The sequence below is a fragment of the Lipotes vexillifer genome, unplaced genomic scaffold (genome assembly GCF_000442215.2).
Source record: "Lipotes vexillifer unplaced genomic scaffold, Lipotes_vexillifer_v1.1 scaffold481, whole genome shotgun sequence".
In the NCBI taxonomy this organism is placed as follows: Eukaryota; Metazoa; Chordata; class Mammalia; order Artiodactyla; family Lipotidae; genus Lipotes; species Lipotes vexillifer.
In genome coordinates, this window is record NW_006789873.1 from 2,416,609 (window position 1) to 2,436,343 (window position 19,735).

At 41.5% G+C, this 19,735-nt stretch overlaps 1 protein-coding gene across 1 annotated transcript; it reads left to right on the forward strand.

Moving 5' to 3' along the window:
• The first annotated feature begins 329 nt into the window (after positions 1-329).
• Positions 330-19,219, forward strand: ZNF449 (zinc finger protein 449). The gene is made up of 5 exons (XM_007462896.1): positions 330-364; positions 3,384-3,833; positions 5,531-5,735; positions 18,024-18,137; positions 18,333-19,219. Exons 2-5 carry the CDS (start codon positions 3,480-3,482, stop codon positions 19,217-19,219), a joined length of 1,560 nt encoding a protein of 519 aa, XP_007462958.1. The 5' UTR covers positions 330-364; positions 3,384-3,479.
• Positions 19,220-19,735: the final 516 nt, after the last annotated feature.

Below are 19,735 nucleotides of genomic sequence, written 5' to 3' on the forward strand. Positions count from 1 at the left end.
AAGAGGTTTGAGAATCACTGATACAGTCATAACACATTTAAGGATGTCCCCAGTCGCTCCGGTTACTCGAGGGCTGACGGGAGAGAAGCCCTCACTAGGATCTAGAACTGGAGCACGCCCCACCCAGTCCCCGGGAATCTAGAGTCGCTTAAGACCGGAAATGGGATCGCTTCCAAAAGCGGCCTCAGGCCGAGGGGAGACCAAGGAAACTCCCAGCCTCTCCCGCGTCGGGATCCTTAGGGGCCGAGATCTTTGGGCGAGTGGCGTGTAGCCTGCCGGGGGTTGTAGTCCGCAGCCTGGCCGCGCGCCTGCGCCCTGGGTAGCTGCCCCCGGTGAGCCTGGGAGAGCCGTGGGCGCTGAGGCGGTGAGTCCCGGAGCGGTCAGAGGGCGTGGCCGTCCCTGGGGCGCGGGCGCGGGGAGCGGGGCTCCCTTCCCGCTCGGGCTGCGCTAACCGGCCGCTTCCAGACCCGGTCCGGGTGTGGGCACGGGGAGGAGCGACGGGCGGCGGGCCCCTGTCCGGCCCGGATCCCCGCCGCCGCTCCCTGCGACCCGGCCGGGCCTTCCCGGGCTTCTCCTGGGCGGGGAGCGCCCCTCCGGGCGGCGGGACATCCTCCCCGGGGAGCACGCTCGGGCCGCGCCGCGGCCCCCCGATTTTAAGCCGGCTTTTAGGCTTGTCCCCCTATCCTTTCCCCGAGTGCCCTCTCTTTACACCCTACTTCATCCACGGGCCCTGTGGGCCGGCTTCATTCAGGAGGCTTTGAGGAGAAGCCATCAGCCCCGGGGTGGAGTGAAGTTTTCATCCGGAAGGGCCGACGGGGAGAAAGGCGGAGGGTCAAGTCCCTGGTCGGCGTGGTGGAAGGTTGGGGACCGTCCGCGGAGGGCTGCCCAGCTGTGAGGCTGGAGCGCATTCAAGGCGGGTCCATAGCCCAAACCAGCACGGTCCCTGGATGCCCTCCAGCGACGGTTAGGTGCCTTGGCGGGGTGGGGTGGGAGGAAATAGAAGCTTCCTAGGAAATGAGCTTTCCTGAGCGCTTCCTCTGTGCCAGGCACACTGCTGTTCCTTTCCCTGCGCTGGGATCCGCCTTAGGAACTTCTATGAAAGAGATGCCGTGATTATCTCGTGTTAGCGACAGAAGCCCTGGGCGTCAGGGTCTCAGAGCTAGCATGTTATCCCGAGATGGCTCTGCCGCTGAAGCCCGGGCTGCCATCAAGATAACGGTGCTATGGGGGCAGTGCCCATCTGGCATGACTGGGTGGGATCATGAGCATATTTTTCCTTGTCCCACCACTCCAAGGAAGAGGACAGGTCCATGAGGCGTCCTGGCAAATGCAGACAGAGTGCAGCCACAGCACACGGGGCGGTGGGGGGAGTGGGCACCGGTGCTGAGACCTGTGGGGACATGTACGTGACGGCCTCTGTGACCTCAGAGGCTGCACTCAGAGAACTTGTGGATGTTTGGGACATGAGCAGTGTGGGAGTCTGTAGATTCCAACCTCCTCCCCACTTCCCTCTGACGTTTACTGTGTGACTTGGGACAAAGTTATTCCGTCCTCCTCAGGTTCACCTCAGTCCCCTCATCTGTATTCAGGACACAGTACCAGAGCCCACCTCCTAACGTTGGGTGAGGGCTAAATGAACCGATGCATGTGGGAGGCTTAGAACAGTAGCTGGCACAAGGCGTGATGAATGTGACAGATGTTCTTGGTTATTAATGTAGTCCCGATTCCTGCTGGCCTGCCCTTTTGCCATGTGTTTTGCTCATGAGAAAGGCACTTAGAATGCTGTTTCAGGATGAGGGTCACGGTGATGTTGCCTGAACTATGCATAACCTCCAGTGGAGAGGAATGAGGGACTGATTGGTGGTTTGCTGTCTTTGCAAGGCATGGCCCTAGCCAAGATGCCCATGGTTGAAGGTGACTAAGGGTTACTCAAAGGTAGATGGACTTTCATGGTTCTTCACCGTTGTAAGTATTGCTCCTCCATTTCTTCTGTGGCCTAGCTATATTCAGAAACACAAGACATTTGAAATTAGGCTGGGAGTGGGTTTAAAGGCCACTAAATCTGTAGGGGTTCACTGGGTCCATGGAATTCTAGAGCAGAGCTGTCCAATAGAACTTTCTGCAAAGATGTCTCTTTTTTAAAATTTTTATTGGGGTATAGTCGATTAACCATGTTGTGTTAGTTTCATGTGTACAGCAAAGTGAATCAGTTATATATATACATATATCCACTCTTTCTTTAGATTCTTTTCCCACATTGACCATTACAGAGTACTGAGTAGAGTTCTCTGTGCTATACAGTAGGTCCTTATTAGTTATCTATTTTATATATAGTAGTGTGTATATGTCAATCCCAATCTTCCAGTTTATCCCTCCCCCACCCCTTACCCCACCCCGTAACCATAAGTTTATTTTCTACATCTGTAACTGTATTTCTGTTTTGTCCATAAGTTCATTTGTAGCCTTTTTTTAGATTCCACATATAAGCGATATCATATATTTGTCTTTGTCTGACTTACTTCACTAAGTATGACAACCTCTAGGTCCATCAGTGTTGCTGCAAATGGCATTATTTCATCCTTTTTTATAGCTGAGTAATATTCCATTGTATGTATGTACCACACAAAGATGTCTCTTGAGCACTTGAAATGTGGCTAGTGTGAATGAGAAATTGAATTTTTAGTTTTAATTAATTTAAACTTCCACATGGGACTATTTTATTTTTACTGAGGTGTAGTTAATTTACAATGTTGTATTAGTTTCAAATATACAGCAAAGTGGTTCAGATATATATGTATTGGGTCGGCCAAAAAGTTTGTTCGGTTTTAAGTGAAAATAAAGGACACATTTTTCATTTTCACGAGAAACCTTATGGAACAACGTATTCACTAACCAAAAGAACTTTTTGGCCAACCCAATATGTACATATATGTGTGTGTATATATATATATGTTCTTTTTCAGATTCTTTTTCCATTATAGGTTATTATAAGATATCGAGTATAGGTCCCTGTGCTGTACAGTAGGTCCTAGTTGTCTACTTATTTTATATATACTAGTGTGTATCTGTTAATCCCAAACTCCTAATTTATCTCTCCCCCGACCCACATGGGACTATCAAATACCATATTGGATAGCACAGTTCTAGAGAATCCGTGGATGGTCTTGAAGATTTTGTAAACTTTTTGAAATTGAATGCAGAATTTGCTGTGTAGTGTATCTTTCTAGAAATTGTCCATGACTTTCATCAGATTCTCAAAACCCCCCAAAAGATTATGATCTGCTTCTTTAGGGCTTTGGAGAAAAGTAAGCAAGTTAAGGGAGGTTAGTCTGCCCTCTGGTAACCACTGCTGTTTCTCCTTCCTCATTTTGTCCCGTCCTCAGCTTGTAGGTGGCTCTGCCCAGAGGATAACACAAAGAAAGAAATTGGAATCTGCCGCTTCGGGACCCAGATAAATTGTACAGTGCTGGAAGTTGGCGATGGCTGTGGCCCTGGGTTGTGCAATCCAGGCCTCCTTGAATCAGGGCTCGGTGTTTCAAGAGTATGATACCGACTGTGAGGTCTTCCGCCAGCGCTTCCGGCAGTTCCAGTACAAAGAAGCATCTGGGCCTCATGAAGCTTTCAACAAACTCTGGGAGCTCTGCTGTCAGTGGCTGAAGCCAAAGATGCGTTCTAAGGAGCAAATCTTGGAGCTGCTGGTGTTGGAGCAATTCCTAACGATTCTGCCCACAGAGATAGAGACCTGGGTGAGGGAACATTGCCCGGAGAACAGAGAAAGAGTTGTGTCACTGATAGAAGACTTACAGAGAGAACTTGAGATACCAGAGCAGCAGGTGAGAAAAGAGGTTGGGATCTTGGGAATTAGACCAAAAGAAATAGCAGAGGCAGCTGGGACCGGATCAGACATTCTGTCTGGTGCCTCAGGATTTCCCGGCAGGGCTTTCCATTTTTTCCTTCTGCTGGAATTGGCATATGTTTCAGTGATTCTCAACTATTAAGCCCAACTCCACTTCTATAACAGATATTTGGTAATGTCACCTTTACTGTGCTAAAATGAAATTTATAGATAATATAACCTCCTTACATACACCGAATTAGGAAAAAAAATCAATATAATAAGTGCTCTATGGGCCAAATATTGGACAAAGCCTGTTTTTATACAACCCATGAGCTAGTAATGGTTATTACCTTTTTGAAGAGTGGTTTAAAGAAAAAGAAGAGGCAACAGACCAATACTACCCACAAAGCCTAGAATATTTACTGTCTGTCTCTTTACAAGAAAATTTTGCCAACCCTGAGTCAAGTAGAGTCTAGAAGGAATATAAAGGAAAAGGAATGTGATTTCTTATGAATTAATAAGCATGTGAGCGTGCACATATTTGGGCTTGACTGCACCAAAACTTCAGGAGGTTGTCATTTGCTTGAATCTATGCACAGATACATTGGGAAGGCGACAGGCAGAACTTCTGACTGATGTGATACAGCTCAAACACTGTGAGTGGTGTTGCTATTGGTCATATGATTTCTCAAAGTGGCAAACAACTCTTGGTCAGTCCAAACAATAAGTAGTATAGTCTTCATTTGATTTCCAAAGTAATGCTTTCCTAGAGCATTCAAGTCATGCTAAAATATGCAAAAATATTTTGTGTTTATATGACCAACAGGGTGAGGTCCTTGACAGGTTCTTTTTACCTACATGAATGTTTGAGGGAACATTCCTAAATTGTTTGGGAGGTGGAACAATTCTGCCCTGTGAATTACTGGGTTGGGCAAAAAGTTTGTTCTGGTTTTTCCATAAGATGTTACAGCAAAACCCGAATGAACATTTTGGCCAGCCAAATATATAGACCCCCACATCTGGCTCGTTACATTCTGATAACCACCACCTGCCATCATAGGCAAAATGCCCCATGGGGGCAGTGGCGCTGGCCTCTGTTCAGAACCATCCAGTGAAAGCCATAGCTGAGCACGGGCAGAATCTTTGGGAGAAGAAAGTGTTTGTTGGTGGGCATTAGGGGCACTTCTGCCTGGTGTGTTGATGGGGTCAACTCTCCTTGGAGTCATCCAAGGTTCCCTGTCCCCCTAGGATAGAATGAATTTATGGTTTCCCTTCCTTTCTCCATCCTCTTGGTTTAGCTTACCATATAGATTTTATCTTTGTATGGTCTAGTCGTGCACCACCCAGAACAGTAGCCACTAGCCAGGTGGGGCTCTTGAGCACTTGCAATGTGGCTAGTCCAAATCGAGATGTGCTGTAAGTATAACATGCACAGCACATTCCAAAAACTTAGTATGAAACAAAAGTCGGTGTAATATCTCATAACAATTGTTTATATTGATTACATTCTGAAATTATGATATTTTAGATATATTGGGTTAAATACTGTGTGTTATTAAGGTCAACTTTACCTATTTCATTTTTTGTTTCATATGGCTGCTGGTACATTTAAAAGGACATGGGTCCTTGCATTATATTGCTACTGGGCAGGGCTGGTCTGGACTTCAGTGACGGTTCTGGCATTTCCCCCAGCTCGATAGGCAGGAAATGCTCTTGGAAGAACTGGCACCAGTGGGAATGGCACACATACCGCCAAACATCCACCTGGAGTCACCCCCACTCCAAGTAATGGGACCTGCCCCGGAGGTCCCAGTGGCAGAGGCGTGGATCCCACAGGCAGGGCCGCAGGAGCTGAGCTTCGGTGCTGCTGGGGAAGGCCAGCCCTTTCTGGACCCTGGTAAGGCAAGGGTTTTATTTCCTTTCTTTGGTTTCCATTTTGAGAGCTCAAGAGCTCTCCAGGGTTGAGGTTGCTTAGAATACTGATTACCTGATGGAAACAGGCCACTCTGATCAAGAGTAGAAGGAGGAGGGACTTCCCTGGTGGTCCAGTGGTTAAGACTTTGCCTTCCAAATGCAGGGAGTGTGGGTTTGATCCCTGGTCAGGGAGCTAAGATCCAAATGCAGGGAGTGTGTGTTCGATCCCTGGTCAGGGAGCTAAGATCCCACCGGCCCCGCAGACAAAAAATCCAAAACATAAAACAGAAGCAACATTGTAACAAATTCAGTAAAGACTTTTTAAATGGTCCACATCAAAAAAATCAAAAGATTAAAAAAAGAGCAGAAGGAGGAAATATCTCTCTGGGAATAGCTGGGCACAAAGCACCTTCAGTCGAATGGGATTGAAAACCCCTTAAGCTAATGACCCTGCTCAGGAAGCCTATTTTTCTGTTTTCAGTTTTTTTTATTGTGGTAAAATACCCACGACCTAAAATTTGCCACCTTAACCATTTTTATGTGACAGTTCAGTGGTATTGAATACATTTATAATTTTGTGGAGCCATTACCAATATCCATCTCCATAACTATTTTCATCTTGTAAAACTGAAACTCTAGACCCATTTAAACAATAACTCCCCATTTTTACATTCCACCACCGCCCCCCACCCCCAGCAACCACCATTCACCTTTCTGGCTTATTTCACTTAGCATAATGTCCTCAGGGTTCAGAATTTCTATCCTTTTAATGGCTGAATAATAATCCTTTGTGTGTATATATCACATTTAGCTTATCCATTTTCCATAAACGTATACTTGGGTTGCTTCTACATCTTAGCTATTGTGAATAATGTTTCTGTGAACATGGGTGTAAAAATATCTGTTTGAGACCCTGCTTTTACTTCTTTTGGGTATATAACCAGAAGCGAAATTGCTGGATCATACGGCATTTCTAGTTTTAATTTTTTGAGGCACTTCCATTCTGTTTTCCACAGAGACTGTACCATTTTATGTTCCCACCAACTGTGCACAAGGTTTCCAATTTCTCCACATCTTCACCAACACCTGTTTTTTTTTTTTTGATAGTAGCATTCCTAATGGGTGTGAGGTGGTATCTCATTGCAGTTTTGATTTGCATTTTCCAAATGATTAGTGATGTTGAGCATCTTTTCATGTGCTTATTGACCATTTGTAAATCTTCCTTGGAGAATGTCTAATCAGGTCCTTTGCACATTTTTGATTTTTTTTTGGTGTTGTTGAATTTTAGAGTTCTCTATATATGATGGATATCCATCCTTTATCAGGTATATGATTTGCAACTATTTTCCTCATTCAGTGGGTTGCAACCCTGGGGTCTCTAGTACACAAGACAGAAAATCAGTCCCAGGCACCTTGGAGCTTCAGCTCCTATGGATGATTCAGATACGAAAATAGGACTGTAAAATGATGTATCGGAGGGAGTAGGATGCTATGGGAGCTCATAGGATTGCCACCTAACCAGCTTTTGGCAGACAGGGAAGGCATCCCTGAGGAAGAGGGATCTGGGTAGACACCTACAAGATGAATTGCAGTAAAGCCTGCTGAGTGGTGGAAGTGGGGAGGGGAGAGGGCTTTGGACAGAATGGGCAGCCTATGCAAAGGCTCGGAGGGGTAGAGAACATGGCATATTTGAAGACTTCCTGCTGCAGTGTGAGGGCGCAGAGGAGAAGCAGAGGAGCCAGAGTTGCACTGAAGAGGCTGGAGAGAGAAGCAGGGTCCTGGATCTTGAAGAACTTTGTCAGCCTTGTTGAGAAGATATGCTTTATTACCAGGACAGTGGGGAACCACTGGATGTTCTTAAGTAAGGCAGGGATATACACAGATTTGCATTTAGAAGGTCACTCTGGCTACAGTAAGAGAGGGAAGACTGGAAACAGCTATCCTGCAATCATCCACCTTAGAGAGCATGATTTTCTGGTCTAAGATTGTGTCGGTGGTGGTAGAAAGAAAAAGACAAATTTGAAAGATAGGTAGGAAATAGAAATTATGGGACTTGGTGATTGCCTGGGTGTTGGATGAAGAAGAAAAAGAGGTTAAGGATGGTGTCCAGGATTCTGACCAATGAACTGAGAAGATTGATAACATTATTCACTGACACAGAGAACAGAAGAGAGGATCAGATTTGGTGGGTCAATGTGAGTTTAGATTTGACCATGTTGACCATGTGGAGTTTGAGGTGTTTGTGGGTCTCTAGATATTTTAAAATAAAGGTGACAAAAAAGAAAAACCAACAACTACATATGTATGTATATTATGGTCAAAGCAGAACTATATAATATTGTCATTTACGTTCCAATCTTTACATTACCTATAGTTTGTAGTCTGTTTAAAAGTTCTAAAAAATCTGTAATTTTGTGTGTATGCCAACAACAAATAGTGAAACTTAGCTAGAAATATTTAATGATAAAGGTTTTTGCACATGCACTCTCATTCCCCATGTTAATTTGCTCCTCTTAGCAACAGTCCCAGGTACAAAGATCACAGATGATGCCGAACAGCAATGTTGCTCTTGATTGTAATACTTTACTCTTTAAAGCACAGGAATGTCCAGTGTGTTCAACAAGGAAGAGATAGAATGAATTAAACAAGTAAAATATACCAATTTGGAGGAGAGGAAACTACCCCTTTTTCATCACTGTTAAAGTGATATATTATGCTTTGCAAAATGATGCGAGACTTATTGTTCTATAATTTAAAGGTTGCTTATACTTTTACTGTTTTTTTTTAAAATGAAAACATCTTCAGTATATTACATGAAGCACATCATATTGTAGGCTGAGTGAGTAAAAAGCACAGGATGTTGGCAGAATAGAAGAAATTTCAAAGTAATGGAAGAGGTCAGTTGATTTTATATTAAAGTTTGGAATGTATTCCCTGTTAGCAAAACACTAAGTTGTTGGGTATATATAAAATGGAAAAAAATATATGGATATACACACATATATTCACCTAATGATATTCATTTAATGTGAATACAGAGCGGGGTGGGAAGAGAGAATAAGAGAGAAAGAGGGAAAAGAACTTAAGTAGAAAATATAAAGAGATCTAAGAAATACATAAGCTTTAAAAAATCCCTTATTTAAAAAAAAAAAATCCCTTATTTGAATTCAAGCCAGACACGCCAGATGTTAGAGCTAGGCAAAAATATTAGAATGTCTGCAATAAGAAAGAAAAGATGTGCTGGTCCTAAAAATATAAACTATACCATGCTTATCTTTGAAAGTCTGGAGTTCAAAATTAGTACACCAAATTTGGAACAATTTTCATTTGCTAAAGCCTCAGGTTTTTTTAATTTAACCGCATGAGCTTACACTAGGAAATTGTATACAAAATGTCAAAGGTCACATCTTTTTGGTGATACAGGATATGAGAGCTGAAAATTTAAAGTAAAATGTAGGGCAAAAAATGCTGTCCGCCAAGCAACAAAAGAGTCTTGTAACTTAAATTTCTTCAGATTATTCTATTGTACTAAATTATGTATCATTAGCTAATATCCAGCCCTAACAGTAGTAATGATATTTCTTGGTACAGAGGAGACTTTATGACACAATGTTTGATAATGGGGCTTAATGAAGTCATTCCCTGAGCCTGGGATGGGGGGAACATTCATCAATCAAGCACCTTCTTTGTTAACCTCAAGTTGCTTTTTCCCTCTTTGTATTAGATAGCTTTTGCTGAATAACAAATTACCCCCCAAAATTTAGTAGCTTAAAAGAAAAAGCACTTATCACTTCACAGTTTCTGAGAGTCAGGAATTTGGGAGTGGTTGACAGGGTGTTTCTGGCTCAGAGCTGCTCATGTAGTTGCTGTCAAGATGTCAGCAGGGGCTGGCAGGAGACCTCAGTTCCCTGCTAAGCAATCTTCTCCATAGGCTGCCTGAGTGTCCCAGCAGCAGATTTTCCCCAGAGCAAACGAATCAAGAGAAAGCAAGGAGGATGCCACAATGTTTTTGATGAGCTAGTCATACACCATCACTTCTACCATATTCTATTCATTAGAAGAAAGTCACTAAATCCAACCCACACTTAAGGGGAAGAAAATTAAACTCCACCACTTGAAGGGAAAAATATCAAAGAATTTGGAGCTATATATATATATTTTTTTCTTGCGTTATGCGGGCCTCTCACTGCTGTGGCCTCTCCCACCTGCGGAGCACAGGCCCCGGACACGCAGGCCCAGCGGCCATGGCTCACGGGCCCAGCCGCTCCGCGGCACGCGGGATTCTCCCGAAACGGGGCACGAACCCGCGCCCCCCGCATCGGCAGGCGGACCCTCAAGCACTGCGCCACCAGGGAAGCCCGGAGCTATATTTTAAAACAAGTATGCACCTATGCTTCCCTGTCCCTACTAGCCTTTTACTTTATACTTCAGTTTTTTTAGGTCAGAAAGTAGTTTTTAAATTGAAGTGTAGTTGATTTACAATATTGTGTTAGTTTCAGGTGTACAACATAGTGATTCAGTATTTTTATAGACTATACTCCATTTAAAGTTATTATAAAATATTGGCTATATTCCCTGTGCTGTGCATCATATCCTTGTATCTTTTTTTATTCTTTTTCTGCAGTCAGTTTTTCTTGAGTAAATTTCTTCAGTTAATTAGGTCAAATAAAATATACCCATGATGAGTCTCTTGGCTATAACCATGAGGTGAGTTTAACATCCTGGGCAACACATTATCATCACTTGGAAACTAAGGTTCTAGACTATAGTCTAAAGGACGGAAGCAATGGTTGAATTTAAGGTAATAGGCTTTGGTTTCTATTTGTAGGACCCTCTTATTTTATACCAACTGAATAGCAATTGATGTTTCTTCTATTGCTGTAAAACCACTCATCCAATGGTAATAGTAGCTACACAGACTAGTCTGCATTGAGGGTGAAGAGAAGAGCCCCCTGACAGAAGTAGAAATTAGAGCCTGCTTTCTGACTGCCATTCAACATTGATTCAAAGCCCTGGAGCCAAGCTATAAAATATACAGTGAGCATCCTTGTGTATATGCAGGTGTCAATAGGCTAAATTTCTAGAAGTGGGGTTGATTGGTTAATGGGTATTTAAAACTTTAATAGATATTGTCAAATTGTCCTCCAAAATTGTTGTACCAATTTATTCTCCCACCACAGCATATGAGAGTGCCAAATTCTCCTTGCCTTCACTTATTCTGTATCATCAAAGTGTTTGATCTTTGCTGTATAAAAGTTGTAACTGTTATTACCATGTTAGCAGTTAGAAGGAGGGCTGATATCTGTGAAAACCTTTTCAATAAGCGTCCAATTCATTCAGCATCTGTGATGGTATACTATGGAGTGTGTAAGAGTAGAGGATAGGAACTAACGTCAGAAGGGTGGAAGATGGGTCAAGGAATGGTCAGTAGCCTCCGCTGACATGGGTCATGAGCATAGGTTGGGAAATGCAAACTGGTTATAGTGTCAGGAGCAGGGCTCTGAGAGTCCAGGAAGTGGAGGCTGAGTACACCAGAGGCACAAGGATCTGAATGTTATGTAGGATGTAGGACGACAAGGTGAGTGCGGGGCGAGGTTGGTAGATAATTAAGAAGTTCATCCAAGAAGAAGCTCAAGTATGAGCACACGTTCTCTGTATCCAGAGATGGTGTAAGGTGCAAAGTTAGGTTATTGAGATTTTTCTTCCTTTCTAATATAGGCATTCATAGCTATAAATTTCCCTCTAAGCACTGGTTTTACAGTCCTAAGTTTTCATTTTCATTTCGTTTCCATTTACCTCAGAATACTTCTAATTTCCCTTTTGATTTCTTCTTTGACTGATTGGTTACTTAGGAGTATGTTGTTCAATTTTGAAATATTTGTGAAGTTCCCAGTTTTCTTTCTGTTATTTATTTATAATTTCATTCCATTTTGGTGGGAGAATATACTTTGTAATTGTGATCCTTTAACATTTTTAATAAATTTTTATTCATTTATTTATTTTTATCTTGGGGCTGCATTGGGTCTTCTTTGCTGCGTGCGGGCTTTCTCTAGTTGTGGTGAGTGGGGGCAACTCTTCATTGTGGTGTGCGGACTTATTGTGGTGGTTTCTCTTGTTGTGGAGCACGGGCTCTAGGTGCATGGGCTTCAGTAGTTGTGGCACGTGGGCTTCAGTAGTGGTGGCACGCAGGCTTTAGAGCGCAGGCTCAGTAGTTGTGGCACATGGGCTTAGTTGCTCCGCAGCATGTGCGGTCTTCCCGGACCAGGGCTTGAACCCATGTCCCCTGCATTGGCAAGTGGATTCTTAACCACTGCGCCACCAAAGAAGTCCCCTTTAACGTTTTTGAGCATTTGTTTTATGGTATAGTATCTCAACTGTCCTGTAGAATTTTCTCTGTGCACTTGAGAAGCATGTATATTCTGCTGTTGTTGGTTGGAGTGTTCTATAAATGTCTGTGATGTTTAGTTGGTTTATGGTAATTTTTAAGTCTTCTGTTGTTGATCATCTGCCTAAATTTCCTATCCAATAGTGTAAGGAGATATTGAAGTCTCCAACTATTACTATTCAATTGCCTGTTTCTTTTACTATTTCTGTCCATTTTTTCTTCATGTATTTTGCTATTCTGTTATTAAGTGCATGTATGGTTATAATTGTTACATCTTCCTGATGGATTGATTCTTTTATCATTATAAAATGATTCTGTTTATCTCGAATAACTTTTTTGTTTTAATGTCTATTTTGTATGATATTAATATAGTCATTCTAGCTGTCTTGTGGTTACTACTTGCATGATATATCTTTTTCCATTCTTTTACATTCAATCTGTTTGTATCTTTGAATCTGAAGTGTGTCTCCTTAGACAGCATATAGTTGGATTTTTATAAATCCAGTCTGACAATCTCTGCCTTTTGATCAAGTTGTTTAATTCATACCATTTAATCTTATTTTTGATATGGTTGGATTTATATCTGCTATTTTACTTTTTGTTTTTGTATGTGTCTCATATCTTTTCTGCTCCTCTATCCCTCACTTACTGCTTTCTTTGACACTAAGTAAATATTTTCAATGTAAAATTTATGTACTTTAATGAATTTTCACTATTTTTAAAGTTATTTCCTTAGTGGTTACTCTAGGATTTATTATGTACATCTTAACTTATCATAATCAGCTTTGGATTTATACTAACAATGTCAGTGAGCTATAGAAATATTTCTCCTATGTAACTCTATTCCCTTTTTCCCCTTTTGGGGTGTTACTGTCATACATATTATATCAAAAATGTTATAAACTCAACAATATCTTGTTATAGTTATTACTTTATGCAATTTTAAGACTTTATAGGAGCTGGGAGAAGAAAGGAAAACAAGTATATGTTATAGCTTTTGTTATATTAACATTATTTATCATTTCTGATTTTCTTCATTTTTCCTGTGGATTCAAGTTACTAACTGGAGTCATTTCTTTAGCCCAGTACAGCTTTCTCCTACCCACTTCATTTGTGCTGTTATTGGCAAATAGAATACATTTCTATATGTTATTTGCCCAACAATATACTGCATACATACTGTTTTATATAATTGCTCTTAAAATCTTTTAAGACAAGAAACAGAAATTTGTATTTGTACTATCTTTCATAATTAAATAATTACCCTTACTTGTGCCCTTTGTTTTTCCATGTAGATTCAGGTACTGTTTGGGATCACTTGCTTTCAGACTAAGGAACTTCCCTTAGTGTTTCGTGTTAGGCAAGTCTGCTACCAATGAATTCTCATCAGTTTTTGTTTACCAGAAATGTTATTTCATATTCATTTTCGAAAGATAGCATTTCTGGATATAAGATTCTTGGTTGACAGTTTTTATTTTTCTTTGAATACTTTGAATATATTATCCCACTGTCTTCTGGCCTCTGTTGTTTCTGATGAGAACTCAGCTTTTAATCTTGCTAGGATTCCCTTGTAAGTGGCAAGTCATTTTTCATTTGCTGTCTTTCAAGGTTTTTTCTTCTTATTTGGCTTTTAGGATTTTTACTCTGATATGTCTGTTTGTAGATCTCTTTGTAGTTATTGTACATGGAATTTATTGAGCTTCCTAGATGTATATATTGATATTTTAAAATACATTTAGGGAGTTTGGGGCCATTATTTCTTCAAATAATTTTTCGGCTCCTTTCTCTCACTCCTCTCCTTCTGGTTCTCTCATTATATATCTGTTGGTGCACTTAATGGTGCCCCACTTTTCTCTGAGACTCCATTCATGTTTCTTCATTCTATTCTGCCTCTGTTCTTTTCATAGCATAACCTCTATTGATCTGTCTTCGAGTTCAGCAATTCTTCTGACAGTTCAGATGTACTCTTGAGCCACTGTAGTGAATTTTTCACTTCAGTCATTGTACTTTTCAACTCCAGAATTACCACTTGATTCTGTTGTCAAACCCAAGTTTTTGTGCCTGGCACACAGTGAGGCCAAACAAACAGAAATGTTGGAGTTTGGAGCAAGGAAAGGTTTATTGCAGGGCCAAGCAAGGAGAACAGATGGCTCATACCTAAAAGACCTGAACTCCCTGATGGGTTTCAGGGAAGAGTTTTTAAAGGCAATATTTGGAGTGAGGGCTGCAGGGTGCATGACTTTCTTCTGATTGGTTGGTAGTGAGGTAGCAGAGTGATGTTTCAGAAATCTCAGCCATCAAGTTTCTGACCAGTCTGGGGTCTCAGAAGGTAGTTACCATCCTCTACCTGGGTGGGGAACCTTAGCTCCTGCAGAACAACTCAAAGATATGTATCAGATTATTTTATACACACACACACACACACACACACACACACACACGTATATCTCCCTCCCTTGAAGAGGAACTAGGACTCTGTTTACTGAACTGTTGTTTCTTGACTGCTTTTCCTTTGTTTCTGCATTCCCTCACTTCCCTAATTAGTAACTGCTTGAATTTGCTCTTTGGAAGTCAGGGAAGGCCTAGGAGACTAAAGCCTTTTTCTACAAACAGGAAATGGAGGACACAGAGAGTCCTGCTTGGTTTCAATCCCCCCTTTGCATTGATACTCCTCAGTCCTGAGGGGAACAAGTGCCAGACAAGAAAGGGAATAAAATTTTGGATAGAGGGGTTAATCATAAACTCAGCAGAGGAACTCAGTTTTAGGGGGACTCGATTTCAATTATTTTTTTAATAATTTCTATTTATCAATAATTTTTAAATTTAATTATTTATTTATCTTTGGGCTGCGTTGGGTCTTCATTGCTGCGCATGGGCTTTCTCTAGTTGTAGCGAGCAGGGCCTACTCTTTGTTGCGGTGTGCAGGCTTCTCATTGCACTGGCTTCTCTTGTTGTGGAGCACGGGCTCTAGGCGCGCAGGCTTCAGTAGTTGTGGCACGCAGGCTCAGTAGTTGTGGCCCACGGGCTCTAGAGCACAGGCTCAGTAGTTGTGGCGCACGGGCTTAGTTGCTCCACAGCATGTGGGATCTTCCTGGTCCAGGGCTTGAACCCATGTCCCCTGCATTAGCAGGTGGATTCTTAACCACTGCGCCACCAGGGAAGTCCCTATTTATCAATGTTCTCTATCTGATGTGATGTAATGCCATCATAATTTACTGTACTTCTTTAATCATGGTTTCCTTTAGTCCTTGAAACATATTCATAATGGCTACTTTGAAGTCTGTTAAGTTAGGTATCTAGTCAATTTCATAGGCAGATTCTGTTGCCTGCTCTTTTTTTTTTTTTTCCAGTGTAGGGGTCATACTTTCCTGTTCACATACGTGTCTTGTTTTTTGTTGGAAACTGGGCATTTTAGATTACATACTGTAGCAACTGTGTGTCCTTCTTCCCACTCTCCAGAGTTTATTTATTTGTTTGGTGAGTGGCTGGATTATTTTAGTGAACTCTAGTTCACCCTGCAATATTAAGCATTTGATATTGCCCTCATGGAGCACAGCCTTGGGTGTGCGCATAGTCACCCTGGAATGGCAGTAGTTTTCGCAGGGCTTTCTTTGGCTGTCTCTTGCCCTGACCAGCCCCAGCTATTAATTGCCAGCTAATTGCTCTATTGCGTTCAACAATGCCCTGGAGCATAAATTGCTCTGTAGACTAATTCAGTCAAATTCAGACACCTTAGATGGGCTAGTTCCTGAGGTCAGTTTTTGAGATTTGTTCTGATCCCAGGAGGGCTCCTCCCAGCTGTCTCTTTCCCCAGTTCTCTTCTGCAAACTAGTCAGCCTACAGTTTAGTGTGTATATGCAATAAATCTATCACTCTTTCCAATTGCCTTTCATTACAGCCTCCACTCTTTTTGAGAGTATCCTTAGGCTTGAACGTCTCCTCTGTCTCTTGGAAATGAAGTCAGTTTCTTTGAGAAGACTTTAGGAGCTACCTCTTTTAAGGCCTGCTTGTCCTCCCAGGCCAAATCTCTGAGGCATTGCTCTGGAGCTGGAGGTGGGGACAGTAATGTGCTTATCTCTGAGTCACATTGCCACTTTAGGAGCTGAGCACTAAGTCTGAGCCTCAGGTCTCCTTGACTTGCCTCTCCAGGCAAGAAACCACTGCCTTACAATCACAGTTGCCTTACAAAACCACAACTTCCTTGCAAGGGCAATCAGGGCCCTAGTATTCTCAGCAATACTACGCCCAAGGTAGGTAGATCCTCTATCCCACCAGTGGAGACTGGGTAGATGAAAGGAGCCCTCACCTCTCAGCCACAGTGGCCTGGAATTTAGACTCAACAGTAGATAGCTAAGGGCAGCGTGACAAATGCTGGGGTCCTGCCCCTCCCAGGAAGATATCCCTCTGAATTGGAGCTGGGGGAATGAGTGCCCCAGGCTCTTGGCTATGCCAGTCTGTAGTGGAGCTGGGAGAGGGACTAAAGAGAACAGTTTTGGTTTAAATACGTAAGACTCTTGCTGTTCTCTGTAAATTTTAGCAGATTTTTAAAAATATTGGGCTGGCCAAGAAGTTTGTTCAGGTTCTTCTGTAACATCTTATGGAAAAGCCCGAACGAACTTTTTGGCCAACCCAATAGATGTTTCCTAATTTTCTAGACTGAACGTTTCTTTGTTGTTTTTAGTAATTTTCACCAGTTTCACTAGGAAATAGGTCTGCAAAGCTTCTCATGGTATCGTGTTGGAAGTCTGTCTCCCTCCCTGCATTTAGATTATAAATTAGTGTTTCACACCTAGGCCTTGGCTACTCTCTCTGCTTATTTCAAGTTTCAGTTTGCTCCTACTTTTATGTAATTGCAGCTTTCCTTTGATCTATGACCTCCATTTTTATTTGACCTCGGTCTCATTACCCTCTCATCCTATTCTTAGCTTTGAAACCCAAACAAAAACAATATAGTGAATTTAAACAGAATTTTATTTGCAACGCATTTTTGTTTCTTAATCTTAAAAGGTCCTTTTTTCCATGAAAAGATAAAATAAGGTATTTTAGTCCACTTCCTCTGTTTTGATATGTTTTAAATTTTAAAGTTTCATCAAATTAACTTGCTGATATTATTTTAATGATGCTAATATTTAAACATCATGCTGCATTTTGATCTCAGATGAGCCACTTCCAACCCAAACTTGATGGCGGACCGGTTAACTTGGCCAGAGCAGAGGAAGGCGAGGAAGGGGCGTGGAGAGAGGATGGGAGTCAGAGTGGCTCTCCTCAGTGAGGAGAGGGTGGTAGGACACAGCAGAGCACTGAATGTAGAAACTTCTCTGGTTGTCCTTAGCTTGACAGTGAGAAACACCCTTTGTTGGTTACTTGGGTTAACTTCAAGAGGATCCACTTCTAGTCTTCAGCTGAAACAAGCATAAAGACTGCTTTTCTGGTTGCTAACCCAGTCCGTTTCCATTATAATTTGAAAATCTCAACTGAAATTATTCCAGTAAGCAGTTGTATAACTTCTGGCTTTACCTCTCTCTCTTTACGTAGTACTCAACATCAGCATTTCTCAGTTTTAATGTGCCAAAACTTTATGAAGATTTACTTCATAGTTTGGCTCTAACCTAAATAAATCTATTATCAAAATAGATACAGTAGCAGTTTATTGTATTGATTTCTGCACAGAATTGATTTACTCCCTTTCCATAGGTTAGAAGAGAATAGCCTTGTTTTGTTCTTGTCTTAAAGAAAAATAAGACTCTTGCAAGAGATTCCAGATGACATAATAGTAGTTGAGGAGGACGTAGATATTAAGGGCCATATGTCCAAGATATCAGCCTGAACTCTGGAAAAATCTTTGATGACCTAAACTATTATGCTTCTCATCTTTCTTCTGGCCAGGATATCCAATACCAAAACTCGACGTGAGCTTTCCATTGGAGCATAGAGAAGAGGCATGGGTGAAGGAACTACAAGATTCCAAAGAAATTAAGCAATTACTCGATTCCAAGTTAGGTAAGTAATCATTCATTGATAACACAGAAGAAAGAAAAGAAAAAAATCAACTTTGAGCAAGGTAAAGAGTTTTGGATTCTATTGTACTTAAGAATGTCTCTATTTCTACCAGTGCTTTAATATAACTCTTCATTTTCCTTCGTGTTCTTTTCAATGTGGGACACCGTGACATCTGCATTCTGTTTCTTCTCTCAGGTTTTGAGATCGGGATAGAAAATGAAGAAGCTACTTCAGAAAAACAGAAAAAAATGGAGAATATGTATCCATTTATTGTTACTTTAGAGGGGAATGCTCTTCATGGCCCCATTTTGCAAAAAGACTATGTACAGTTAGAAAATCAATGGGAAACCCCCCCAGAGGATTTACAGAGAGATTTAACAAAACTTGTAGAGCATCAGAACCCCTCAGCAGGAGAGAAACCTGAGAGCTCCAACTTGGAAGAACCCCTCAACCCTAGACCTCATAAGAAAAAGAGTCCAGGAGACAAACCTCACCGATGTTCTCAGTGTGGGAAATGTTTTGCTCGGAAGTCACAGCTTACAGGGCACCAGAGAATTCATTCAGGAGAGGAACCTCATAAGTGCCCTGAATGTGGAAAAAGATTCCTTCGTAGTTCAGACCTTTACAGACACCAACGACTTCATACGGGGGAGAGACCCTATGAATGCACGGTGTGTAAAAAGCGATTCACTCGGCGGTCACACCTTATAGGGCACCAGAGAACCCATTCAGAAGAAGAAACATATAAATGCCTTGAGTGTGGGAAAAGCTTTTGTCATGGATCAAGTCTTAAAAGACATCTGAAAACTCATTCAGGTGAGAAACCTCATAGATGTCATAATTGTGGGAAAAGTTTTAGTAGGCTGACAGCTCTTACTTTGCACCAGAGAACTCACACTGAAGAGAGACCATTTAAATGTAATTACTGTGGGAAAAGCTTTAGACAGAGACCAAGCCTTGTTATTCATTTAAGAATTCATACAGGGGAGAAGCCATACAAGTGTAGTCATTGTTCTAAAAGCTTCAGACAGAGAGCAGGCCTTATTATGCACCAAGTCACTCACTTTAGAGGTCTTCTTTAAGGATTGTTAAAGGAAACAAGTCCTACAGAGATTGACAGTAACTCAAAAAACAAAATCTTAAACCTGCAGCATCCTGTTTGTCTTGGAAGAATTTTTTTTGCTTGAACTTATAAGAACAGCTTTTTTTTTCTACTTTCAAAACCCATCTTCCAAGTCATATGAATTCTAGAGTATCTATCTACTCTTGCAGTTTTTCTAGATTTGATTTATTCTGTCTCTACAACTCTTATTTTTTTATTACATTGAAAAATTTTGTGAACCAAGCCAACCGTATCATAGATGTAAGCATAAAACTAATGGCAACGTAATGGATAATCATATTTATCTGACATATCTATTATAGCAACACTATAATTATTCTGCTGTCATTATTAAAGGTGATTATATTAGTTTAAAGCTTTATATGTGTCCCAAGTGGCAAGAAAGGCGACAGTGTATTTTATGAAATAATGAAAATGTGTTAGGAACACATGGATGAAGACGATTTCATTTGCCTGGTATGAACTGGGTTCTTTC

What these genes read in the sequence shown, in the direction of transcription:
- ZNF449 (XM_007462896.1), top strand. Translation starts at nt 3,480, where the DNA reads ATGGCTGTGGCCCTGGGTTGTGCAATCCAGGCCTCCTTGAATCAGGGC. An exon ending in TTGAGATACCAGAGCAGCAG is followed by an intron (nt 3,834 to 5,530) that starts GTGAGAAAAGAG and finishes CATTTCCCCCAG; the next exon opens with CTCGATAGGCAGGAAATGCT. An exon ending in CCAGCCCTTTCTGGACCCTG is followed by an intron (nt 5,736 to 18,023) that starts GTAAGGCAAGGG and finishes TCTTCTGGCCAG; the next exon opens with GATATCCAATACCAAAACTC.